The sequence below is a fragment of the Mirounga angustirostris genome, unplaced genomic scaffold (assembly GCF_029215605.1).
Source record: "Mirounga angustirostris isolate CCGP_5_RB_7025 unplaced genomic scaffold, mMirAng1.0.hap1 SCAF_1, whole genome shotgun sequence".
NCBI classification, from domain to species: domain Eukaryota; kingdom Metazoa; phylum Chordata; class Mammalia; order Carnivora; family Phocidae; genus Mirounga; species Mirounga angustirostris.
Window position 1 is genome coordinate 102288377 of NW_026991709.1, and position 27810 is coordinate 102316186.

The window sequence follows — 27810 nt, forward strand, 5'->3', positions numbered from 1 at the left end:
TATAAATATATGAATAATTTATTTTTTTAATTTTTAAAAAGGATTTATTTATTTACTTGAGAGAGAGTGAGCAAGGGGGAGGGGCAGAGGGAGAGGGAGACAAGCAGACTCCCCACTAAGCGGGGAGCCTGACCCTGGGCTCAATTCCAGGACTCTGAGATCATGATCTGAGCTAAAATCAAAAATTGGTTATTTAACCGACTGAACCCCCTGGTGCCCTGAGAGTAATTTTTTAAAAAGATTTATGATTTATTTTAGAGAGAGAGAGAGAGGGTGCACGTGTGCAAGCATGAACCAGTGGGGGGGGGGGGCGGGGAGAGTCAGAGGGAGAAGGAGAGAAAGAATCTCAAGGAGATTCCTTGCTGAGCTCGGAGCTCTACCTGGGGCTGGATCTCAGGACCCTGAGATCATTACTGGAGCTGAAATCAAGAGTCAGATGCTTAACTGACTAAGCCACCCAGGCGTCCCAATTTATATATATTTTTTTGATTTTTTATTTTCATTCCAGTATGTTAACATACAGGGTTATATTAGTTTCAGGTGTACAATACAGTGATTAAACAATTCTATACATTACTCAGTGTTCATCACGGTAAGTGTACTCTTTAATCCTCATCACCTATTTCACACTCCCCCCCTCCCATAATCATCAGTTTGTTCTTTATAGTTAAGAGTCTGTTTCTTGGTTTGTCTTTCTCTTCCCCTTTTTTTCCCTTTGTTTGCTTTGTTTCTTAAGTTCCACATATGAGTGAGATCATATGGTATTCGTCTTTTTCTGACTTACTTCGCTTAGCACGTCACACACGGCCGATGTGCACTTACAGCAATTTATATAAGGATAAACTTAATGTTTTTTGTTTTGAAATGGATGTGTTGTGTGTGTGTGTGTGTGTATTTTCTTCCTTTCTTGGTTTTATCTAATATATATATAATATATATATATTCCATGCACATTGTTGCAAATGGCAAGAATTCATTCTTTTTTATGGATGATTACGCACCACCTCTTCTTTATCCATCTATCAATTTACACTTGGGCTGCTTCCATAATTTGGATGTTGTAAATAATGGTACAGTGAACATAGGGGTACATATTTCCTTTTGAATTAGTGTTTTTGTATTCTTTGGGTAAATACCTGGTAGGGTGATTACTGGATTATAGGGTAGTTCTATTTTTAATTTTTTGAGGAAACTCCATTTGATTTATATCTTCTGGTGACAAGGTTATTTGGGGGAGTATTGCTCTTCTTTTTCCATATTTTTATTTGGCGATTACATTGTGATTTTTATATAACTTTTATAAGAGATTTATTACCTTTTCCTTAAATAACACACTTATTTTTCACGTTGCCACCATGGCAACCATAACTGTTGGGCAGTATATCTACCTCCAACCTCTATCTACCTCAGGTTGATGATGTCATAATATTCACATGTGGGCTCCAGAATTGAGACCATTAAAATTAAGGCCTTGATCCCTTGATTAGACCTTGGGAATTTATTCTAATGTACCATTCAATAGGACCAATAATGATCTGCCATTAAGGGGTTCCCAGTTTACAGAGTCTTTTGATTTGGCCCTAGGACAGCCTTTGGAAATTATTTACCTGCTCAGATTTAATGGTGGTCTGCACTTGTAGAACTGTTTCAGGCAGGTTGTAGAGGACCTCTACAACCAACCCAAGGCTTCCAGTCGCTCCTTGGCAGGGTTAGCACACTGACTAGTTTTCTTCTTCTTTCCATGTATATGATGCCAACAGTATTGAGGTGTTTTAGTGTCCTTGGAATGCTAAGATGTTTTGTTTGCTTTTATTTTTTTGTGTACATGTGTTTGTTCTTAATGTAAATTTTATATTTTCCCCCTAACTTTTATTTTTACAGTGAATACAATCAAGTTGCATTTTATAATTTTGCTGAAAGTGGAGACATGAGACTGAAGATCTCTCTTTTAAAAGAACCAAAACATATCCTTTTGATACTTATAAACCTTATTGTGATCATCTGTTGTTAAAAGTTTTCTACATTGTATTCTAGTTAAAGAGTGGATTTTTTTTCATTCTTTTAATGGTAATTTAGCTAAATTGTTTTTGAAATATTTGAGATCATATGTTGCAGGTAATTTTCCAAAGCAAACTATTTGCTCTAAATCTTACTTTCAAATCCTTATTGACATTTTTCTTACTCTGTTTAAGTACTGTGCTTAAGTACATAAAACACAATTTTTGTTTAGTCTAGTAGGATCTTAAAGAGCGGCTCTTTTTTTAAAACCAAATAATTTCTTTGCTAGTGTGATTTAGTATGTTTTCACTGAGTTCTGCTCTATTTCTTCATACTCATGATAAAGTGGAGGATAAGCTGGGGAAATCTGAGCAGTCAGACCTTTATTATTTCAAGTGGGAAGGTAGCGATTATAAATATTTTCTCAAATGCGTGACCCTATATTTTCTTAGCAAGAATACCCAATTTCGTGTCAGGAAGATATGACAGGTCTCTCTACCTTCATGCTTAGTTATTTAGATTAGTGCTTCTATAAAGAATCAACTGTAGACTATTGCAGGTCTGTGAAGGGATAAGTACAGAAATTAGAAAGTAAGAGGTAAGACATTTTTTTGGCAATTTGACATTGTCACAACACCCAAATATAATTTTTCTAATAATTCATTTTTATTTTATCTTACAAAATGTAGCTTTGAAATAGAGAAAAATGTGGTCCTTCATCAGAGATATCAAAGCACTGTTTAGATATTTGATCAAATTTTTAAAATTTATACTATCTTACTTATTTTACCTCTTGAGTGAAGTTATAATTCCTTTGATTTCTCCTTAAATCCTTTTTACTGTCTTTTCAAAGTATGCCCTCAAGAGTTCACGCCATATATAATCTTACAGATTTTGGCTGTGTCTGTTGTCTGCTTTTACCTTTTCAAGTTGAAGAATAACAGTTTTTTTAAACTTTCTTAGTCTGTCAGTCCTCTCATTTCTCCCATACTCTTAGTTGACCTAATAGGTTGAAGATATATCACACATGGCCGATGTGCACTTACAGCAATTTATATAAGGATAAACTTAATGTTTTTTGTTTTGAAATGGGTGTGTTGTGTGTGTGTGTGTGTGTATTTTCTTCCTTTCTTGGTTTTATCTAACATTCTCCCTTTCTAATGTTAAGTTTTACCTAACATTGTTTAGACCATAGCAATTATATTGGAACAATTTTTTCAGTAATGGTCTCATGATAACCAGGTCTTTTTGTTTAGATTATATGTTGAATATTCCAATGCTACTTTGTTATCTATTTTTGCAGATTCTTAAGATCTTCCTATAATTTCTTTTACCTTTTTGGTTATTGCTTAATCTATCATTTTGAAGTATTAAATCTTAGAACATTCCAGAATAATTATAGCACATTGTTTCTTTTCCTTGGAGTTTATTGATTGCTTAGATAAGCCAATAAAAAGCACTAGTCAGAAGTGGAGGAAGTAAAAAGATTATACAGTAATAGCAAGAGAACAAACAACCCAACCAGGAATGATCTGGTAATACAGATACCCAGATATGTGTAAGAAAAAGATTCCTCGTAAATGACAAACTGAAATGCCTTCTCTATATACACAGTTCTGTTAGGGTAAGCAGCCCATTTTGATGGAGGAACAGAGGGCTACTTGAGCATCTCAATTTATAGAAATCCTCCTGATAAATCAGAGACCGAAAAAAATGGGTTAAATAAAGTAGGAATTTTAGGATTCATATCTTATCCAGTGCTATGCATTGTGTAGGTGCAGTAAATTATAATTGAATTGTTTCCTGAATTTAATGTCAAAAAGTTTGGTAAGATTTTAGTTTTGGCAGTTAAGCTGTAGGTTTTTTTCTAGGTAAATTGTTATTATAATGTGTAATTTAAGCAGGTATTTTACTATTAGATTTCAGTCTTCTTTTAACACTTGATTTTTTTAACTTATCAAAATAATACATATTTCTTCTAATATGATATAGATCTATGTAGATTTAAAAATTATAGTTCACTTTTCTTCTCACTTATCCCCCAACAGTTTAGTGTATATCCTTTCATACCTTTTGATCTGTTAGATGTCTTTGTGTATCTTTTGGCCTTATTTATGGAATCTTTTGTAACACAATTTAAAAATTTTCATGTTGTCAGATCTTTCTGTCCTCTTTTGGCATGTGGATTTCTTGCTTTCCATTCTTCTTACAACTGTCTTGATAGATGCTTATTTTCCTTTATATGGAAAAAATATGAAAGTCATGAAATGGAAAGTATATTTAGAAGCTTGAAACATTTGACCCTATTTTATCTTTTTCTTATAATCTGCATCTGCAAATTATTTTATTTATTAAGATTTAAGGTTTTTGTGTGTTTAATATCTCCTTAACATGGTGGCACATCAAGAATTAGTAAGCTGTGTGGGCTGGACTACTGCTGAAGAACTGTATTCATGTAGTGATGATCACCAGATAGTGAAGTGGAACTTGTTAACCAGTGAAACAAGTCAAATAGTAAAGCTTCCTGATGATATTTACCCCATAGATCTTCACTGGTTTCCAAAAAGTTTAGGCATAAAGAAACAAACTCAAGCAGAAAGCTTTGTCCTCACAAGTTCTGATGGTAAGTTTTTAATAAATGTTATATGCTCATCTTTGTATTTAAAAGACATATTAGTGTGGCATGCTTTTAGTTGTTTTACAAAGCTGATGTTTGTAGATCTGCATACCTCTATCTACACATTTAATCCAAAATCTTTGTAGTCATTTGGTTTGTGTATAGGCTATAAAACTATTGTCATGGGAGAAAGTGAAGCTGGCATATTGTAGGATTTGATCTGAGCTTTCAGCTTTACTTTTTCTGTGACCTCACAGAAAATAGTTGTTAAGCTGTTATCAGTTTTGGTTTCTAATTTCTTCAAATTTAGCTTTATAACAGAACCACACTAAAAAAGATATGGACACAATGCAACATTTAGTAAGCTATTGAATATTGTCTTTATTTTCTAGTACATGTTAATTTCCACTCAATAGAGTTGGTGACTTATTTGATTTGACTGTAGCTTTATTACTGGTGAGTAAAAAGCGTAATTTTTCTACTTTTTGTGGGAATGTTTTTATTTTCATTGAAATAACTTGAACTTTTTTTGTCTGTATTACACTTTACCTACTATGTCAATTAAAAATACATTCATCAAAAGTGATGGAAACTTACTTGACTAACTTATGCACAGATGGAGTTTTTTGGTTCACCTAACTCCAGGGGTAGATCTTCAACCACAGCTGCATTAGGCCCCTGTTCTCACCATCTGTTAGATGGGCTGTCCCCACAAGGTGAGCATGATGGCAGCCAGTAACCCAAGGCTCATCCTAGAAAAGAAATGTCAGCAGAGAGAGTGCTTCTTCCTCAGTATCTTTTGCAGACAAGTTGCAGAGAGAGTCCTGGGCGAGCTTGGGTCATGTGCCAATGAAAGAATCACTTTAGTCAAGGGAATGGGACACTGACTGAACACAGTAGGCCTCAGGCCACCATGGAAAAGGAAAGAGAAAGAGAAGAGGGCTTTTGTAACCAGAACAGGGAAGGGATGTTATGGCAAAGTATTGAATCAGATTTTACTTCTTTTACAGACAGAACTTATGATAGTTTTTTTTAACCTTATTTTTCTGAATCTTGATTAAATGAGATATTGTGTGAAAGTAGCTGGACTTAGAAGATTGACTGTGAACCACAGCTAGAATTTGCTTACCTCAGATGATAAAACAAAGGGTTGACTTTTTAAAAAACAACTTTTAATTTTGATATAATTTCACATTTGCAGAAAGGTTGTAAAAATTGTAGAAATAACTCCTGCATATCCTTTATCCAAATTCATTTCCTGTTAACATTTTGTCCCATATACTTTATCATTGGCTCTATCCCTCTCTCCCCCACTTCACTACACACACACACACACACACACACGCACGCTTTTTTTCCCCTAAGTATTTAAGGGTAATTTATAGACGTGCGACATGCCCCTTTTACCATAAATACTTCAGTGCATTTCCCAAGAATGAGGACTTTCTGTTATATAACCACGATACATTGATCAAAATCAGGAAATTTAACATTGATGTTAAGTTGAATATACAGTTCATACTCAAATTTTAACAATTGTCCTAATAACATCTTTTATAGAAATTTGTTTTTTTCTGGTACAGAATAACATATTGCTTTTGTCGTATCTCTCTAACCTCCTTTAATCTAGAGTCTCCTGTCTTTCTTTTATGATCTTAACCAACTGAGCCACCCAGGTGCCCTTTCTTTTATGATCTTAACAGTTTTGAAGAATACAGATCTGTTTTTCCTTTATAGAATGTCCCTCAATTTGTGTTTGTCTGATACTTCCTCATAATTAGATTCAGTGTACACATTTTTCAGTGTACAATAATTAGGGCATCACATTGAGAGATTCATGATGCTGGTTTGACCCATTATTGGTGATGTTAACTTTGATTACTTTGAAAGGTTGTATTCACTAAAGTAATCTGTGAAGTTACTATTTTTACCTTTTATTTATTTTTATTTTATTATTTATTTATTTTTAAAGATTTTATTTATTTATATATTGACAGAGAGAGACACAGCGAGAGAGGGAACACAAGCAGGGGAAGTGGGAGAGGGAGAAGCAGGCTTCCTGCTGAGCAGGAAGCCCGATGCGGGCTTGATCCCAGGACCCTGGGATCATGACTTGAGCCAAAGGCAGATGCTTAACGACTGAGCCACCCAGGTGCCCCTGTTTTTACCTTTTAATAAATAATTTGTGAATGGATACTTTCAGACTCTGTAAAAATATTATTTTCCTCCTTAAACTTCTACCCACTATTTTAGCATCTACTGTTGATATTTGGCTGAATCATTTATTACTCAGATGATTGCTAAATGGTGATTTTTTTTTTAAATTCCATAATTCCTTCCATATTGATTAGTTGGTATTCTGCTGCAAAGAAGAGCCTCCCCTCTCTTACCCATTTATTTGTTTACTTATGTCAGATTAGACTCATAGATTCTTTTTTTATTTCTGTAATTTTTTTATTTTGTTGTGAAAATTGTCCCACATTTGGCCAGTGGAGCCCCATCAAGCCAGCGCCAATGAATTTTTTGGGGGGGTGGGGTAGTATTTTCTCATCATTTTTTGAGTACTTCTTTGCCGGCACAAGCTATTTGAGGCTTATCTTGTACTTTCCCAAACCCAGCCCCCCAAATCACCCATTTCTCCAAGGAGACCTGTTCTTTTCTTGGTGCTTTCTGGTATTTTAAAAACAAGATGAGAGTGCTAGCAAAGCTCATTTCAATGAGGTGTGTTTGCTTCAAGATCCTTTCAGAGAGCTAAGAAATAGGAATATAAATGTATATTTATTTATTTAAATATTTTATTTATTTATTTGACAGAGAGAGAGATAGCAAGAGCAGGAACACAAGCAGGGGGAGTGGGAGAGGGAGAAGCAGGCTTCCCTCCGAGCAGGGAGCCCGATGTGGGGCTCGATCCCAGGATCCAGATCCCAGGACCCCGGGATCACGACCTGAGCCAAAAGCAGATGCTTAACAACTGAGCCACCCCGGCGCCCCATAAATGTATATTTAAAAACATACGTATCTACAGCTATTTCTTTTTCTCTTTCTCCTGCCCTTCTTCCCTCCATTTTCTTTCCTGCTCTTTCCTTCTTCCTCTTCTCCTTCCTTCCTTTCCATACTAAAAATCATGAGTTCATTCGATGCCACCAATTCAACATTATAGGGTTAATTCCAGTCTTTCTTTTTTTTATACTTGGAAATAGTGAGGGAGCCTGGCTCCCATTATTATTTTCAATATGTTTACTCACTTGTTCAATTCTACAGTACACATAGGTTGTTTCAGAATGGCTAATCTACACTACTGCAAAAAACTAGAGTTTAATATTTGTTTACTTTTGTTTTTATCTTTATACTGAATATATAGAATCAAAGTCCTGTGTTCAAAAGTTACTTGCATTTCCCCCTTCCTTAACTGTTATGTTAGTCACTTAAAATATAGTTAAATGTATTATTTGTGTTTGTTTTCTACTAAGGTTTCCATTCTCCCCCATCCTTGTTGATTTGATTATTTTTTTGAACATGTAAAACATTAACATGGATGGTTTCACAAAGACAAAACTGTATTAAAAAAAGCATACTCAGAGCAATGTCACTACTCCTACCACCCAATCCCACACGCCTTGTTTCTGTTTCCTCCCTGTAGGTAAACAATCTCTTTGGTTCTGGTTTATCCTTCTTGTGTTTCTTTTGGCAAAAGTAAACAAATACATGCATATTTTCTCATTTCACTTTTTGTATTACACAGAAGGTGACATACTGTATATTTCCTTTGCCTTTTCCTTTTTAAATGCAATAGTATATAAGAATTGAGTTGTGTCTGGTGAATATGGACAATAAATATAATTAGTCTTGATAATTTCTGTTGTCTGAGTGCTTCTCTGAATTAAGATCACTTAATTACACCCAGCTAAAGAATAATTGCTTGGGTCTCTATTTCAAATTGGTTTTAGAGAAAACACTTTTTGCGAGGGAAAAAATTTTAATGTAAAAATGTAATTTAAGAGATAAATTTGTGAGATTTATTTAAATATATAAGTATAAATATATTATGACTCTTGAGAAACTATAACGCTTAATTTTATTTTTAGGTTTACTGTATAATAAAACAAAAACATTATATGCCACAGCTAGATGTGGAAAGAAGTGAGAACCAAAGCAGAGTAGTTTAGTATTTTCATCTAAGCTAGAATGAGAAATATCTGGGAACTTGTGAAAGAGAGGGAAAAGCATGATAGATCAAAGAAAAGAAATGGAAGGATAAGATAGAAAAGAGCATCCAGAAATGAAAAAGAAATGTTCAAGAAAAAAGGAAGTAGTTGTCAATGGGAGGTAGTCAAGGGGTTTTCTGTCAGATAAACATTGGAGATTATTTTATATATTAGAACTATATTATTTGTTAACCCAATACTTAAAATATATACTATTCTGGTTAAAAAAAATACATAACATGAGATCTTCCCTGTTAACAAGTTTTTAAATATACAGTGCAGTATTGTTAACTATAAGCACAGTATTGTACACCAGATCTCTAGGACTTTTCCATTTTGTATGACGTTAACCAAATTCTTAAAAAAATTTTCTTAAAAATTTAATTTACTGCTCAGGAGTTTCTCTTTTCTAGTTGCCACCAACTTTCTTTTCTTGATTTTTCTTCCCCAATGTTGGCAGGGAAGGGTTACAGTTTTTGAGTTTGTTCTTATTACTCTTCCAGTGTTCCTTCATCATACCCCCTCCCTCTTCTGTGTAGTGATAACATTCCAAAAGAGATCCCTGAGATTTGGTGGCAGGTCCTTAAATACATAAGGCAGACTTTTGCCAAGTGTTTTGTCTTACCAATAATTCTCTCCAACATTACTACTTTTTGAATATTTCATGCAGCTGTATGCTACTTTTTAGAAGAGATATTTGACAATGTATTAAGATTTACATTTAAAAAATAATTGAATTATATAAAATGCATTAGGGGAATTCTGGTGTAAAATCTTTTGTAAAGCTGTTAAATACTCTTTAAATTACATTTACTGAAAGATAATTTTTTTAATACATTGTATTAGATATCTTAAGATAATTCCCTTATTTTCTTAATATGTCTATTTAAAAATTCCACTTTAAAAAGATTTTGTGTGGGGGCGCCTGGGTGGCTCAGTCGTTTAGCGTCTGCCTTTGGCTCAGGTCATGATCCCGGGGTCCTGGGATCGAGCCCTGCATCGGGCTCCCTGCTCCTAGGGAAGCCTGCTTCTCCCTCTCCCACTCCCCCTGCTTGTGTTCCCTCTCTTGCTATATCTCTCTCTGTCAAATAAATAAATAAAATCTTAAAAAAAAAAGATTTTGTGTGTTCATTTCTTTTATCATAAGTTGGTGGTTGGTTATAGATCTCTGGCTTTTTGCAACCATCTGCCAAATCATTTCTGCTATTAAGCAGTATGCAAAAGCGCTCATGTGTCCTTTTTCTTAACACCCTATTCCAAACCCTTTCATGTTTCCATGGACATTTCCTAAGGCATTTCTAACTTTAAGAAATGTGTTTTATATAATTTTAATGTTTCCTCTATTTTTCTTCTCTTTTATAACATTTCCCTCTTTTTAAAAAGTTTATTTTTTTTCTTTAATGAACAAAAGGTTAATTTTCTACCTTAGGATTTAAATATCCATGTTTGTTATCCAAATCCACTTTTTTGTTCAATAAATCAATACATTAATATAACCATATTGATTATATTCTCTTCTCTACCCCACCCCTGGCAAATAATTAGAAATAAATTCATCTCTAGTCTGGGTCTTGCATTTTTAAAAGATTATAGAAAATTTGGAGAGAAGAAACAAAATAGTTAAATGGATAATTATGGGCTTAAAAATATTTGATATATGGGGGCACCTGGCTGGCTCAGGTGGTTGAGCTTGCAACTCTTGATCTCAGGGTTCTGAATTCAAGCCCCACATTGGGTGTGGAGCCTACTTAAAAAAAAATGTTTTTTAATAAAAAAATAAGAATATTTGATATATAGTATTTTATATTTATGGTTTATTCTGGGTGTGCTATTCATGTAATCTGTAACCAGACAAAATACAAAGTCCAAAGATTTACTGAGTGCCAAATCTATGCAAAGAGCTGACCCTAGTTGTCCCAGTATATGTCTTGTGTGAGGTCATAGGAAGCAAGAATAATTTTAGCACTTGTCAGAAAATCAGTATTAGGTATTTTAGGGTAAGAAATATCAATGATCTAAATATATAAAATTTCTCAAATATGGCATAAATTGAAAGGAAATTTCTGGATCCTTCATTTCTGGTTTAAGAGTTATTTGGTTAATCTCTTTGGTGATGGATTCATCCATTATATGCAACAGTTGTTTATTATGTGGGTATTCTGTGATAGGCAATATGCTAACATTTAGTGAGAACAGACCTCAATAAAGTAAACAATGGCCACAGGATTAGCTTTCCACTTACTGTATGTCATCTTTACAATTTCTTTTGAGATTTGTTCCCCCTTGCATTTTCTCTGTAAAGCAATGCATAAAAAGTATATCCCAATTAATTTCAAGTTAGTTTCATGAAGAGAATAACATTTGAGTTCAAAGTAATCTTATTACATTCAAAAATGACCCAGTGATAAATATAAAGTTAAAAGGAAGGTATGGGGAAAAGTAATTGCTGCTAGTGGGTAGTTAGATGAAGGAAAAGCGTAGCTTATTGTAGAGGGCCTAGAAAATGAACGATGAGAAAAGAAAGCTATTAGATGGAATGAGAAAAAAAGAATGTCAGCATAGTTGTTTTTTTTTTTTAAGTTAGGAGATGGTTACTGAGTTGGTCAAGTTTAACAAATGTGATTATGTAAAAGCACTATTGAAATAAAAATATGACTAAGACGTGGCGCCCTGCCCTGATACAGATCACAGCCCAATAAAAAAATATTGTAACAGAGCTGCAAATAATGCTCACTGTGTAAAAAAGAGGGAATGACTTTGTTGGTAAGAATGGGTACATGGTTAGTGAAATAACCACAGGTGCTAGGTGTTAAATGTTTCAAAGCCATCTGTATTAGAGTTTTCCAGAGAAATGTTTTAAACCATTTCAAGCATGTATATTTTTTAATATTTTATTCATTTATTTGAGAGAGAGTGAGAGCATGAGCAGGGGAAGGCAGAGGGAGAAGCATACTCCCCACACTGAGCAGGGAGCCCGTCACGGGGCGTGATCCCGGGATGCCGGGATCATGACCTGAGCCGGACGCAGACACTTAACCAACTGAGCCACCCAGGTGCCCCTGATTTAGATATATTTTTAATGAATTGTTAATATTAAGACGGTCTTGAAAAGCCTTAAGTTAAAAGTGAATTCAAACAAAGTAACTTCTCTGAGTTAAAATTTGATTAGGCACGTGATTTTTTTACTGCAAGGTAGGTAGATATAGATAGATTTGGGGGAAGTTTCTAATGTCACTGTACTTAATTAAAATAATTATTATGAGCTATGTATTACTAGATTTCAGGATTATTCAAACCCACATTATTTCATGATCTTTTCTCAGCTTTCTTTTTTTAAAAGATTTTATTTATTTATTTATTTATTTATTTATTTATTTATTTATTTATTTATTTATCAAAGAGGGAGAGCACAAGCAGGGGGAGCGGCAGGCAGAGGGAGAAGCAGGCTCCCCGCTGAGCAGGGAGCCCAATGCGCGGCTCAATCCCAGGACCCTGAGATCATGACCTGAGTTGAAGGCACTGACTGAGCCACCTGGGTGCCTCTTTTTCTCAGCTTTCTGTAGCACTTATTCTTTGCACAGTTGATTTGTCCCCTTGACATCTCTTAGTTTGCTTAGGTCCTTTAAAGTTGTAATTTTAAAAAGTTGTACTTTTACCTATATATGTGTGAGCCTTTTGAGAACAGCAATCAAGTAGCCTGCTCCTTTTTGTCTACCTAGTGCCTGGCACAGGGTAAAATCATATAAGGCAAGTATTTTAAAATTTGGAATTATCAATTGTTAAATTAATTAAACAACAAGGCCATTCAACAGAGGTGGCCCTAATGCCTTTAGCCAGCGTGAGCAAACCAAAATCTAAGTCTGTAAACACCCTCAAGTCTTTGAAACTGAAACCTAAGGATAACAAATCACAAACAGCTAACTAGGCCTTAGGCTATAGCCAATCAATAATTTCCTTCCTTTGCGTCCACCTTTTCTCTATAAAAGTCTCTTCCTCAGCAACTATTGGTGAAACACTCTTTACCACTTTTGGTTTAGTGCTCCCCATTTGGAAGATTTTTGCTCAAATAAACTCTTAAAAATTTTTGTTAGGCCTCAGTTTATTTTTTTATTTTTTATTTTTTATTTTTAGAGAGGGAGAGAAGAGGGGAGGGACAGAGGGAAGGAGAGAATCTATTATTATTTTTTTTTTTTAATGAGAGAGGCGGGGAGGAGGGGCAGAGAGGGAGAATCTTAACAGGCTCCATGCCCAGCATGTAGCCAGATCTTACAATCCTGAGATCATGACCTGAGCTGAAATCAAGAGTTGGATACTTAACAGACTGAGCCACACTGGTGCCCCTGCCTCAGTTTATGTTTTAACACCATTTAACTGTCCTGGTTCCTGTCCTTTATACCTTTTCCAGCTTTTCTATAGCCTGCAAAAAGAAAAAAATAAAGCAAGACCACAAAACTCTGCTTAATTAGAAGGCTTTCTTGACATTTCTCTTGGCCCCCTTTGACCATATCCCAGTGGAGTTTTATTGTCCCTCTGATCTATCATAGCATCATATACATACTTCTATTACACCACTTGTTTCAAGGTTTTATAATTTTGTTTTTGTGCCTATTTTCCAATAGATTTGTTTTTTTCTTGAGAGTAGGAACAATGATTTGAATAGGAATATTATTTGTCCTTATGTCTCCAGTACCTACCACTATGCTAACTAGTCTAGTAGTAGGTACCTGTTCAAAAGATGTTTATTGATTGAGTAAATTCAAATAGATTTCTCAAGTATAATTTCTTTTAGGTAAATTTCATCTGATTTCTAAGTTAGGAAGAGTGGAAAAAAGTGTAGAAGCTCACTGTGGAGCAGTTCTTGCAGGAAGATGGAATTATGAAGGAACAGCATTAGTTACAGGTAAGTTGTCTGCAAAAATGACATTTTAAATGAATTTTTTAAAGAAAGATTTTCACGGAATCAGAATATTTTCTTTAGTAATAGTGTCTTTCATTGTCCAAGAGCAAATAATTGGCACAGCATTGAACTAGGCTGCTAGATAATGTTATAATTCAGAATGTCATATTAATTATTAGTTTTCATATATGACTTACAGAGAATGTTCTGTCAGGGCTTTTGAAATGGTCAATTATGGGGTAAATAAAAGTTGTAATTCTTTAAAATTTTAAAATTCAAAATATTTAACTGACCTTTGCCCCCATTCCATCACTCTCCCATCTCTTGCCCTATTCTCATAAGCATTTTCATCTTCATCTATGGTATTAGTTATCTAATGTTGTCTAACAAATTACCCCAAAAGGTAATGGCTTAAGATAATAAACATGTATTATCTCATAGTTTCTGTGGGAGGGGAATAATTTAATTTAGCTGGGTGGTTCTGTCTCAGACTCAAGATGTTGGATAGGGCTGCAGTCATGTGAAGGCTTGATTGGGGCTGGAGGTTCTCCTTCCAAGATGGCTCACTCATATGCTCTTGGAATATTTTTAGACTGAGCTTTGAAGGAGGCCTTAGTTCCCCACCACATGGGTTTCTTCATAGGGCTGCTTGAATGTTCTAACAACATAACAGCAGGCCTCATAAGGGAGTGATCCAAGACAGAGAAAGATGGTAGCTACAATATATTTTATGACCCACCCTTGGAAGTCATACTCCATCATTTCTACCATATTCTATTAGAAGCAAGTCACTAAGGATAGCCCAAAGAAGAGAGAAATTATGCTCCACCTATCAAAAGGAAGAGTAACAACAAGTTTATGGATATGTAATCAAACTACCTACCTATCCCCTGGGCTTTCTTTAGGACTTTTTTCAGTGAGTTGTTTCCTCTCCTGCCTATTTTTTCAACTTGTCCTTTTCCATTTGTTTCTTTTTTAGCATATAAATGTGTTCACATGTCATCCATCTTGAAAATTGAGAAGAATGAAATAAAAATCCTGCCTTTAACAAATGATTCTCTCTAGAGAATTCTTTCTTTCTTTCTTCTTTTAGGCAAGCTGTTCAAAGAAAAGTCTACTACTTCACTCCATTCAGTCCCCAACTCACTGGAGTTTGCCTGCAACTCTTCTTATTGCACTGAAAGCACTTGTCTTAGAATTCTAGGATGGAGATTTCAGTGAAAATGAAAGCATTATTTGAATAATATACTCATAAGTCTTCTAAGATTAAAGGAAAAAATAAAAATTTTTGGCATGGAAATTAGGCTACTCATAGAATTTTTTCAAAGTAATTGCAATTAAATTTTACAGTTATGAAGCACTGTCATTTAATGAGTAAATTGTGTCTGAATTTTAGATATGTGTTAATATAGATATACTGATTTTATATGCAAATTTAATGTTTAAATTTATTTCCTATAGATAAAAATATCAATTATTTTTTCTCTTTATAGTTGGAGAAGATGGACAAATAAAAATCTGGTCAAAGACTGGGATGCTGAGATCAACTTTAGCTCAGCAAGGTACGTTTATTAGTCAATTAAGATACCTTAATAGTTCCCTTTAAAAACTATTATAGTTCCTAAGACTGATTTAGGTAAGGTTCAAAGCCTGAAATCTCTTATTTTTTTAAAGATTTTATTTATTTATTTATTTGACAGAGAGAGAGAGAGAACGCACATGAGTTGTTGGGGGAGGGGAGAGGGCGAAGGAGAGAATCCCAAGCAGACTCCACTGGGAGTGGGGAGCCCAGTGCAGGACTTGATCTCACGTCCTGGAGATCATGACCTGAGCTGAAATCAAGAGTTGGATGCTTAACCAACTGAGGCAGAAATCTCTTATTTCTATTTATATTCTTACTTTCCATGTTGCCTGATAGGCCATGGTAACTGTATTATTTGAGCCAAGAAATATAAGAAACACTCAAGGGCTTTTTCTTTTTTAGTGAGTCTATATAAATGCAGTTAAAGGCTGATGATTCTTTTAAAAATAATTCTGAATCCTTACGAGCATATACTATCTGGAATAGGATTGGGTGTCTAGTTAAGTAAATAATAGTAATGGAAACATTAGGAGTAACTCCTTACTTTAAAAGTCCTAATAACCTCATAATATTATCATCCTTTCTAAATTGTATTTTACATTTGATATCCATACTAATGTAGGGGAACAGATACCCTGATGGTCCAAAACTTGGTAAGCTGCAGCTGCTTAGAGTAGCATCTCAGTTTTCCATGTTAATTGGAAAGAAGTGCCCATAAAGTCAGTTCAGTGGTCATTCCTGTCAAGATTTAGATTACATATGATTTTTTCTTCTGTGTGTGTACAGCAGATTTATTTTCCTAATTAGATTTTACCTAGAAATAGTAAAACAGTTTTCATGTTGAACTGAACATGTATCAGCTGATCTTCAAAGACAGGTAGCAGACTATTCTTGAGAAATATATAATAAAGTTATATTGTGAAGCATCTCTGGTAACTGACTTCCAAATGTCCAGATTTCATTTAAAATTTTTTTTTTAATATTTTATTTATTTATTTGACAGAGAGAGAGAGAGCACACAAGTAGGGGAAACGGCAGGCAGAGGGAGAGGGAGAAGCAGACTCCCCGCAGAGCGAGGAGCCTGATGTGGAGCTCGATCCCAGGACCCTGGGATCATGACCTGAGCTGAAGGCAGACACTTAACGACTGAGCCACCCAGGCGCCCCGATTTATGTAATTTTTAAGGGCTAACAAGAGAAATAATCCCTTAGTATTATTTTACCTGAATTCTTTTTTTTCAAGATTTTATTTATTTGTTTGAGAGAGAGAGAGAGAGCTAGTGAGAGAGAGAGAGCACAAGTGGGGTGAGGGGCAGAGGGAGAAGGAAACTCCTCACTGAGCAGGGAGCCCGATGCGGGGCTCGATTCCAGGACCCCGGGATCATGACCTGAGCTGAAGGCAGATGCTTAACGACTGAGCCACCCAGGAGCCCCCAGATTTCATTTTTAAGTCACGTTTACTCTTAGGATAGTGTTAAAATAGTTACATTTCTTTAGCTACCCATTAACCAAATTTTAACAAAGGGTAACCATAAATACCTGGTAGTGGTTATCTCCTGAGGTTAATATTTGAAGCACTCCCTTAATTCATTTCTTAATGATTGGAGATGGATATATAGATAGAAAAAGTCATGGTCATCACCTCCTCTAATACAGAAGAAGCATTAATCCCAGTTGGTTTTATTTTGAAAAATTTGATTTAGTTTAAAAACAATTCTTACTGGGACCTTTGAGGAGTTATTTATCCTTATTAGAGGAACATAATATATGGACCAGGGATAATTATAATTAAGCATTGTGTATTTTAATTATAGGCTAAATTGTGTTATGTTGTATATTTTAATTATAGGCTAAAATTGGAATAGAGTAATACTGCAAACCTTTGAGGACATTTCCCCCACATTATATTCAAATGGAAGAATGGAATGACAAAAATGGAACCTGTCTATAATGAATTTAGTAAAGGAGGTGAACTGGAAATGTAAATAACTGTAGCACAGGCAGGATGTTTTTGTTATTATAAGATGCTGTGAGAGGACAGGAAAGCAGAGATTATCACTTTGGGGGGAAAGAAAGTATCAGAAAGGCTTCCTGGCAAATATCGGAATTTTTTTTTTTTCTGTTAGGGGGGGTTTCAGGGAAGGGCAGAGGGAGAAGGAGAGAATGAATTTTAGCAAAGTTCACGCCCAGCACAGAGCCTGATGTGGGGCTTGATCTCACAACCCTGAGATCATGACCTGAGCCGAAACCAGGGGTTGGACGCTCAACTGACTGAGCCACCCAGATGCCCTTGGAATATCTTTAGATTGAGCTTTGAAGGATAAAGAAATTAGGGAAGGAAATGGGCTTGTTGGCAATGGAGTGGAGCTGTGGAGGAAGTTAGGTGATCAAAGGCATAGGGGCAAACAGCGTAAGGCATGGAAATCAGGTGAATGGGAGCAGACCCCTTGGGCCAGAGGGTAGGCTGTATGAGGCTGTATATCCAGAGGGACCAAGACATTGATAGTGTTGGATGCTAAATGAAGAGGTTTTGATTTTATTCTATGAGCATACCAAACCTTAAAAAAATAAGCAGAAGAATAAGAGATAAAGACTATTTCTTAGGAACATAAACTTAGCAGTAATATGTAGGATAAATTAAAAGAAATAGATTAAATGGGGTGGCCAGCAACAGACACATGAAAAGATCTCAACATCACTGACCATCAGGGAAATGCAATTCAAAACCGCCTATCAGAATGGCTAAAAGAAAAAAGAAAAAAACAACAAGTTGTGGTGTGAAGATGTGGGGAACAAGGAATCCTCATGCACTGATGGTGGAATGTAAGTTAGTACAGCCACTGTGGAAAATAGTATGGAGGTTCCTCTTAAAAACAGAAATACCATATGATCCAGTAATTCTACTACTGGGTATTTACCCAAAGAAAATGAAAACACTAATTCAGAAAGGTATATGCATCCCTGTTTACTGCAGCATTGTTTACAATAGTCAAGATATAGAAGGAACCTAAGTGTCCGTCAATAGATGAATGGGTAAAGAAAATGTGGTAAAAATGTACAATGGAATATTATGCAGCCATAAAAAATGGATGAGGTCATTTCACTTGAGACAACATGGATGGACCCAGAGGGTATTATGTTAAGTGAGGTAAGTCAGAGAAGGACAAATACCATATGATTTCACTCATATGTGGAATCTAAAAACAAAACAAAAGAATAAGCAAAAAGCAGAATCTGACCTATAAATATACAGAATAAACTGATGGTTGCTAAAGGAAAGGGGATACGGGGATGGGCAAAATGGTTGAAGGGGAGTGGGAAATATAGGCTTCCAGTTATGGAATGAATGAGTCACGGGAATACAAGGCACAGCACAGGGAATATAGGTAATGATATTTTAATAGTGTTGTACAATGACAGATGGCAGCTACACTTGTGGTGAACATAGCATAGTGTATAGAGAAATGGAATTACTGTGTTGTACACCTGAAACTAATGTAATATTGAGTGTCAGATACACTCAAAAAATTAAAAATAGTAACAAAAAAATAAAATGAAAAAAATGGGGGTGACCAGTAAGGAGGTTATTGGAATGTTCTATGCTAGTGTGTATTGAGATTTGGACAGAGACAGTGATGATAGCTGAAAAAAAGTGAATAGTTCTTAGTGGCTGACAGGAATGAATATCCTGTAAGAGGTAAAGAATTCAGAGAGAAGAATAAACGAGGGGATATGTGTAGAGGGATGATAGTTTTGAATGTGTAGAGTTTGAAGTCTTTGGTGCAAGTGGAAATATTGTGTTAGGGTTCAGAGGTAAAGGCTGAAATATTAATGTGAGAGTCAGTTATAGAAAGGTGAAAGGTGAAGCTATAGGGTAAGTTGCGATCCCCAAGGGAAAAGTGTCTGAGAATAGAAACTAATGATACAAATGCATTCATTTAAGCTTTTTCTCTTTACTAACCGAGTGACAGATACAATCAGAGTTGCTTTTTTGTGGAATAAATCCCACTTGATTGCTTACTGTTAATATATGTCCCTACAAATAGAATAAAAGGGAAATAATTCTTGGTTTTTTAATTCTTGATGATTTGTCAACCAAAAAAAATTGAGTTCCTCCTATCATGAACAACACAATAAACAACTGGTTGCTTATTGCATTACAAAGTAATTTCTAGTAGTAGTAGGTAATAGATAGTGATTGTATAGTATCAGACTCTGCTCTAAGTACTTTACTTATATTCACCCAATGTAGACTTATATTGCATTCAAGGCAAAGATAGCTAATACCTCATTGTAATAGTGAAGAGTTTGTTTCAAAAGCATTCTTAAAACATGCAAAAACATTTTTAGGGGCTACTTTTTAGTATGAGTGTGAAAAACATGGTATATTTGACCATGTACTTCCTTAAAACAATCGAAATACATTTTTGTCTCCTCTTCTGTGGTTTAAAATGCCTTCAACAGGTTGAAAGAATTTAGATAATTTGTTTTACAGAGAGATAAGGGTCTGACATTTAACACAACCCCAGGTGCATGTGGTTTCTTAAAAAATGTCAAAAAGGTCACATGATCTTAGTGTACAAAGTCAGAAAAACAAGATATTTTTGAATGTCTTAACTGAAATGGAACATAAATAAAAATTCCCAATATAAAAGGCAAGAAATTATTTAATTATTATGAAACTACTTTTATTTTTTGTCCATTTTTTTGGGTTAGTGTTAGAATTAATAACATCACATAATTTGCTAAACTTTTTGTTGAAAACTTGTTTAACCTGAAGGCTATAGTTGTTATTTTCATACTGAGTTTGCAAAGTGAAGTGTAGCACTGAGAGTAATTCAATGCTTTAATAAGCATGTTTTAAAAAAAATATTTTAAATATTACAGGTTTGTTTGAAATGCAAGTGGGATGGATTTCATCATAATAAAAATCATTATTTTCTTTATGAAGCTAATTTTTCCACTTCAGTAATGATGTTCATCAGAACTACTCAAATTGGAAGTTGTGTAGTATATCTCCTTTTGGAAAAGAAAACATTCATATATATAGTAGTTTTACACTTAACATTTTATTATAAATATAAGAGATGAATATAATGAAAACTTCTCTTAGTTCTTGATGTTATATCCATTTTAAATATTAGTGGTTAGGAAGATTGAACTAATGAGACTTAGCTATTTATCTTATCTCTCATAACCCCATAGTTAAAAGCCACATGTTATAGCAAAGGAATTACTTAACTTTTCCTCTATAATCCTATTTTGTTTTATACTATAAGTTCTTATATCTGTTTTTTTAACATTATTATGGTTTAAAAATATTTTATAATCAAGAAATGAATAAACTCCCAAGTCCCAACAGGGAAGATAAGTATTCTGAAGATTTATAAGGTTTATAAGCAAGGAAATGGTGCACAGCTGACTTAATGAGGCCACAAATTCAATGTTAAAGAGGACAAAAGCGTCCCTAACTCCTCATCCTATACCCCAACTGTGCCTTTTACCACAACTAAAGGGCTAGAGTCACATCCTGTATAACTCAATGGGAGTTGTATTTACTGAATTATTTCCTTGGGGGTAGATGTTTGTCATCCTTTAATGTACACCCCAGGAAAGTGTAATTTTACTCATTGTATTCATGATGATTTGATAGTCTTTAATTAAAATATATTAATTTACTTTTTTTACAATAATTACAACTTATAATAATGGAAATAAAGAAGATACCTATAACTCCACCACCCTATCAAAAAAGCATTCAGCCTCTATTCCCTTCCTGTACTCATCAAGAACCACATTTGAAATATCTGAAATTTTGATTTACATTTTCTGGGGAGTTTATTAGAGTTGTATCCTGTTTGGCAATTTACTTGTGAAATCCAGGTCAGCTCCTGGCTACTTCCAGAGAATATTCCAAGATAATGTACTTACCAAGAACAGAAGAAGTGCCTTCTGAATGAGGTTGGCCATTTGTGAGTTCCTCTGATACAGAACAATCCTAGATGTCATTGAATAGCATATTTAGACCCAATATGATATCTAACCTAAATCATGCATGCTTCAGGGGTTTTTTGTACTAGGTCTGTTGTAAGCTAGAATTTTAAATCCCTTAAACAGCTGAGATTTGCTCACAACTGAATTATATTCTGATTGGGAAGAAAATGGCATGAAAGAAGTAGGGTGCCACTCGAACACAAGCCTTTATCTTCTTGAAATTTACTCCCTGTTGATTACTGATTACTCCCTGTTGATTAGCACCAGTTGGGTTTCCCATTTAAATGAACAATGAAATCTTATTGATTACCCATAAATCCTCAGATTCAGATTTCATTTTACTAAGAATGTCTTATTCATTCACAGAAAGTCAACTGCTACAGTAGTCTGACTTAGGAGTTCTAGACAATTTTTGAAAGCAGTTTTAGAAATACAAATGGGTTGATATTTCATAGATTAATTGTATAACCTTGATTCACTTTCCTAATGGATGGTAACTGGGTCAGACAGTGGAATACAGATTATTTAATGCTTTCAATAGGTATAATATTCATTTTTTAAAAACTAGGTTCAAATAAAGTACAGCCTTCCAGAAGATATTAAATAATGTAGAAAGTCATTGAGTTAAAAAATACATTCCTATCCTAAGAAATTGAAAACAGTGTGAAATTTAAAGTAGTTTATAGAATGGTACATAAGTCAAATGTACTTTTCCCCTGAAAGTGTTAAGTCACCTTCATCCTGGTTATGGGATATCTGAACCCTTCGTAGCCTAGCTTTCAGGCCAAAGCCACACTTGATAGATAGCAGAACTTTCCCTAATCTGATATTTAATTTGCCATTTATAAATTCATAGATAGGAGGGATAGATCATTTTGGGGTAGGGTGATTTCTGTCCATTAGAGAACTGCTTAAGCAGCAGATGAGTGGTAGGTATATTTCCTGTAGTAGCCTCAGGAATGGGAATTAATCAATAAGGTAAATATACCATGTATATTTTTGTATGGAAAATTTAAGTCAACTTATGTATTGAGTCAGTTTAGCACTGATTGCTGTTGGTGGGAAATGATAAATCATGACTTTTCTGATACTTTATATCTTAAAATAATGAGGTATATTTATTTTATATATGCTATATGTATATTAGATATATATTTATATGTATGCTATATTTCAATAGCGAACTATATTGAATTCCTAAAAGCTCCCATCATATTTTCTAAGCAAGATCAAAATTAGTTAAAAACAGTGTTTCAGTTGCTTACAGTAGATTTTCAATGGTCAGTATTAATTCAGTCTGTGTTTCGGTATCAGGCTATGCTCCAATTTGAAAGGGCCATTGAATAAGAAGGAAATGAAATGACATTCCACATTGCTTTTTTGGTCCTCTTAACTATCTCTCTTATTATAAGGCATAATAATGAAAATCTCTTGGTTTTTTTTTTCTTTTCTTTTCTTTTCCTTTTTACAGGAACACCAGTATATTCAGTAGCGTGGGGCCCTGATTCAGAAAAGGTTCTTTACACAGCAGGCAAGCAGCTGATCATTAAACCTCTTCAACCAAATGCTAAAGTTTTACAGGTACTTCTCAGGCATATGCAAATTGTTATCAGGATCTGTTGGACTGCTAAGCGAGAGGTCACTTTCTTAGGAGTCTCTTTCTTCTGGGTGGTCTTTTTGTCTGAGGCTTTTAAGTGTGTGTTTTTATTAGCCTGTATTACAGAATAGGGGATATCTGGTTATATTTCTAACAAGGTTCACTTCCTCCTTATTCCAACTTACATTATATCAGTAAATCATAAATGTGTTTTGAGTTACTAAATTGTCACATGATTTGGCATGATAGGCATCTTTAAATTTAGCAGAGTCAGCCTCAGATGTATAGATTTGAGACAAAACAGGACAAAATCATAAAACTTTAAAAGCTTGTTTAGACTGTGTTTCTTATCATTATAACTAGCATCCTCCTCTTCAACATCATTTATTCAATACACTTAAGCGTTCTCTAAAACCTTAGCATTCTTTTAGTATTTTTAGAGTGGAGGGGTCGTCAGTGTAATGTTTAGAACAAGTTAGGTGTATATAATTTTACCAAATATATAGAAGCAAAACAAGGGTGACAGTTAAGACAGGTCAGAGTAGGACAAATTAATGGAAAACCTTTAAGCCTATATTCAGGATTTTGATGTTTGATTTCAGTGTTAAAAGGCAGAGTCATTTTCTTCATATTTTGATAATGACACAGTATAGTGTGGATAATAAAAATACAGGCTTCATACTTAGTCACCTGGTTTCAGATGTTCACTTATTTACCTAAATGTAACTGTAGGCAAGTTAAAAAATATCTGATTCTCAGCTTTCTCATCTTAGTTGTGATGCTAATACCTACTTATAGGATTGTTGTAAGGATTAAATGAGTTAAATTGCAAAGTGCATAAGACAGACTATACAATAAGCATATTGAATGCATACTGTAAGCACTCAATATAGAGTAGTTGTTACTATAGATGTTACTGTGTGAGTTATTATGTCATCTCTACCTTTTAGTCAGCCCTTATTAAATTAGAGCCAAGGAGGCTGGAAAAAAGATGTAGAATGACTGGGTCCTAAGTAAGGGATTTGGTGTTGGAGATTGAGCAGCTACAATGGGTATAAACGTGTTTTAAGAGCATCAGATTTAACAGTTAAGTACGTATAGATTTTGGGGAGTAAGGAAATAGAAATGACATTGAGTTTCCATAATTTTAACTTCTATGTAGATTATGCTATATATATTTCATAAAGTCAACATGCATTTACATTTTTACTGCATGCAGAACACTCTGCTAAGAACCATGGTACAAAAAAGAAATAGAAGATACAAGTCCTTGCTTGCTCTTAGGCAGCTAAGGTAAAGAATTTGGGCAAATGAAAGAAGCTGCAAAAGAGAACTAGTTCTGCCTGCCTTTAGTCAAAGTCCTTCCATACTACTTAAACTACAAAAATCTGCTTTAAAATTATACAGCAAAAACAGGCAAGATGAATCTTTTGGTTTATAGTTACATGATTTATTGAGATACCTGTAATTAGGCTTATATAAATGAAAGTCAGAAAGATACTATATATTACCATTGGTAAATTATAGTTTAGTGGTTTAGTAGAATCTTTGGGCCAGCACATAGTGGAGGGAAAGAAAAGTATCCATTGCCAAAATTCAGCTAGAGTGGAAGAGGAGTTAAAGTATAATTAGTAACTTAATGCAAATTTTCTTTTTTTTTTCTTCGTAAACTAAAGCTGCAGCAGTTTTCCTTGGGCATAAACATATATTCAAATTTAGATTGTCCACAAAAAGAAACACTTAATTCTTGCTTGTAGAATACAGTTTAAAAGTATACACCTGATTTCCCTTAAGAGCTCTAGGGACTCTTCTAGAGACCCAGAACTTGGTTTTATAGTGAGGAGACTTCTGTTTATTTATTCATTCAGTGAAAATGTAGTGCATACATACTATATACCAGATACTATGCCATGTGTGAGGTAACTCAGAGTGAAACAGAACATAGTTCCTGCCCTCAAGGAGCTTGTTGTCAAAGGAATTTCACAAAATGCCCGGTTAATTGAGAAATAATTGAAAACTGTCTATGCCTTATGTGTAGTATACAAATATGTGTAATATATAAACTGATAATCCTAAATCATAGTATACAGAAAGTTTAAATCATATTTTGTTCTTAACTTTTGAATATGCAAAAATTTATTTTTGTAGCTTTGAAATGAGGTTCTTGAGAATCTCTGTGTATGTGTACCTATATATACCCATATCTGTGTCTATGAATTATTTTTATCCTTGCAGTTTATTTCAGGACATTCGTATTAATTTGGCAGTAAATTGTGTGAATTAATGCTTTTAAAGGATATTATCAAAACATTTGTTTCTGAGAGTACATATTTTTATATATCTTGAATAAAACAAGCTCTGAATTACTGCTTATTCTTAGAGCTTATTTGACCCTAATTTAATATTTTACTGTGTACATTAAGAACAATAGGATGGACTGTTGTTCAACATAGTACTGGAAGTCCTTGCCTCAGCAAACAGACAATAAAAAGAAATAAAAGGCATCCAAATCAGCAAGGAAGAAGTCAAACTTTCACTCTTTATAGATGACATGACACTCTACGTAGAAAACCTGAAAGACTCCACCAAAAAATTGCTAGAACTGATACAAGAATTCAGCAAAGTCGCAGGATATAAAATCAATGCACAGAAGTTTGTTGCATTTCTATACACCAATAATGAAGCAGCAGAAAGAGAAATCAAGGAGTCAATCCCATTTACAATTGCACCAAAAACCATAAAATACCTAGGAATAAACCTAACCAAAGAGATAAAAGATCTGTACTCTGAAAACTATAGAACACTTATGAAAGAAATTGAGGAAGACATAAGAAATAGAGAAACATTCCATGCTCATGGATTGGAAAAACAAATATTGTTAAAATGTCTATACTACCCGAAGTAATCTACACATTCATTGCAATCTCTGTCAGAATAACACCAGCATTTTTCACAGAGCTAGAACAAACAATTCTAAAATTTGTAGGGAACCACAAAAGACCTTGAAAAGCCAAAATGTTGAAAAAGAAAACCAAAGCTGGAGGCATCACAATCCCAGACTTCAAGCTCTATTACAAAGCTGTCATCATCAAGACAGTATGGTACTAGCCCCAAAACAGACACATAGATCAATGGAACAGAATAGAGAACCCAGAAATGGACCCTCAACTCTATAGTCAATTAATCTTCAACAAAGCAGGAAAGAATATCCAATGGAAAAAAGGCAGTCTCTTCAACAAATGGTGTTGGGAAAATTGGACAACAACATGCAGAAGAATGAAACTGGACCACTTTCTTACATCATACACAAAGATAAATTAAAAATGGATGAGAGACCTCAATGTGAGACAGGAATCCATCAAAATCCTAGAGGAGAACATGGGCAGCAACCTCTTTGACTTCGGCCACAGCAACTTCTTACTAGACATGTTCCTGGAGGCAAGGGAAACAAAAGCAAAATGAACTATTGGGACTTCGTCAAGATAAAAAGCTTTTGGGGTGCCTGGGTGGCTCAGTCATTAGGCGTCTGCCTTCGGCTGGGGTCATGGTCCCGGGGCCCTGGGATTGAGCCCCGCATCCGGCTCCCTGCTCTGCCAGAAGCCTGCTTCTCCCTCTCCCACTCCCCCTGCTTGTGTTCCCTCTCTCTCTGTGTCTCTCTCTGTCAAATAAATAAATAAAATCTTGAAAAAAAAAGTTAAAAAGCTTTTGCATAGCAAAGGAAACAGTCAACAAAACCAAAAGACAACGGACAGAATGGGAGAAGATATTTGCAAATGACATATCAGATAAAGGGCTAGTATCCAAAATCTATAAAGAACTTCTCAAACTCAACACTCAAAGAACAAATAATCCAATCAAGAAATGGGCAGAAGACATGAACAGACATTTCTGCAAAAAAGACATCCAAATGGCCAACAGACACATGAAAAGATGCTCAACATCACTCGGCATCAGGGAAATACAGTTCAAAACCACAATGAGATACCACCTCACACTGGTCAGAATGGCTAAAATGAACAACTCAGTAAACAACAGATGTTGGTGAAGATGTGGAGAAAGGGGAAGCCTCTTACACTTGGTGGGAATGCAAGCTGATGCAGCCACTCTGGAAAACAGTATGGAGGTTCCTAAAAAAGTTAAAAATACAACCACCCTATGTCCCAGCAATTGCACTACTGGGTATTTATCCAAAGGATACAAACATAGTGATTCAAAGGGGCACATGCACCCCAATGTTTATAGCAACAATGTCCACAATAGCCAAAATACGGAAAGACCCCAAATGTCTGCCGACTGATGAATGGGTAAAGAAGATGTATGTATATACACAGTGGAATATTACCATTGAAAAGAGTGAAATCTTGCCATTTGCAATGACATGGATGGAACTAGAGGGTATTATGCTAAGTGAAATAAGTCAGTCAGAGAAAGACAAATACCATATGATTTCATTCATATGTGGAATTTAAGAAACAAAATAGATGAACATAGGAAAAGGGAAGGAAAAATAAGATAAAAAAAGAGAAGGAGGTAAACCATAAGAGACTCTTAACTATAGGGAACAAATTGAGGGTTGCTGGAGGGGAGGTGGGTGGGAAGATGGGTAATTGGGTGATGGTTATTAAGGAGGGCGCTTGATGTAATGAGTGCTGGGTGTTATATGCAACTGATGAATCACTAAATTCTGCCCTGAAACTAATACTACACTATCTGTTAACTAAATTGAATTTAAATAAAATCTTGAAAGAAAAAAAAGAAGGAACAATAGTTGGGAATGGTCTATAGAGAGAGAGCCCTTAACATCAGTTACTCTTTGATCTGAAGTTAATTGGCTCAGACATTAAAATGTACCTATGGTCTTCAAGGAAAATTAATTTTTTCAGTTATATTATTCTCCCTAAACATGGTAAAACTCATGTGA

At 34.7% G+C, this 27810-nt stretch overlaps 1 protein-coding gene across 3 annotated transcripts in view; it reads left to right on the forward strand.

Moving 5' to 3' along the window:
• Window positions 1-27810, forward strand: part of IFT80 (intraflagellar transport 80) — a 126097-nt gene that overhangs the window by 12473 nt on the left and 85814 nt on the right. For 2 of the 3 annotated variants that reach the window (XM_064585774.1, XM_064585775.1), the window contains 5 exons: window positions 1882-1962; window positions 4398-4621; window positions 13610-13720; window positions 15211-15279; window positions 22764-22873. In XM_064585774.1, coding sequence (XP_064441844.1) covers window positions 1928-1962; window positions 4398-4621; window positions 13610-13720; window positions 15211-15279; window positions 22764-22873 — 549 coding nt within the window. In that variant the 5' untranslated portion in view covers window positions 1882-1927. The remainder of the gene's footprint in view (window positions 1-1881; window positions 1963-4397; window positions 4622-13609; window positions 13721-15210; window positions 15280-22763; window positions 22874-27810) is intronic. The other variant, XM_064585776.1, reaches the window with a different exon arrangement.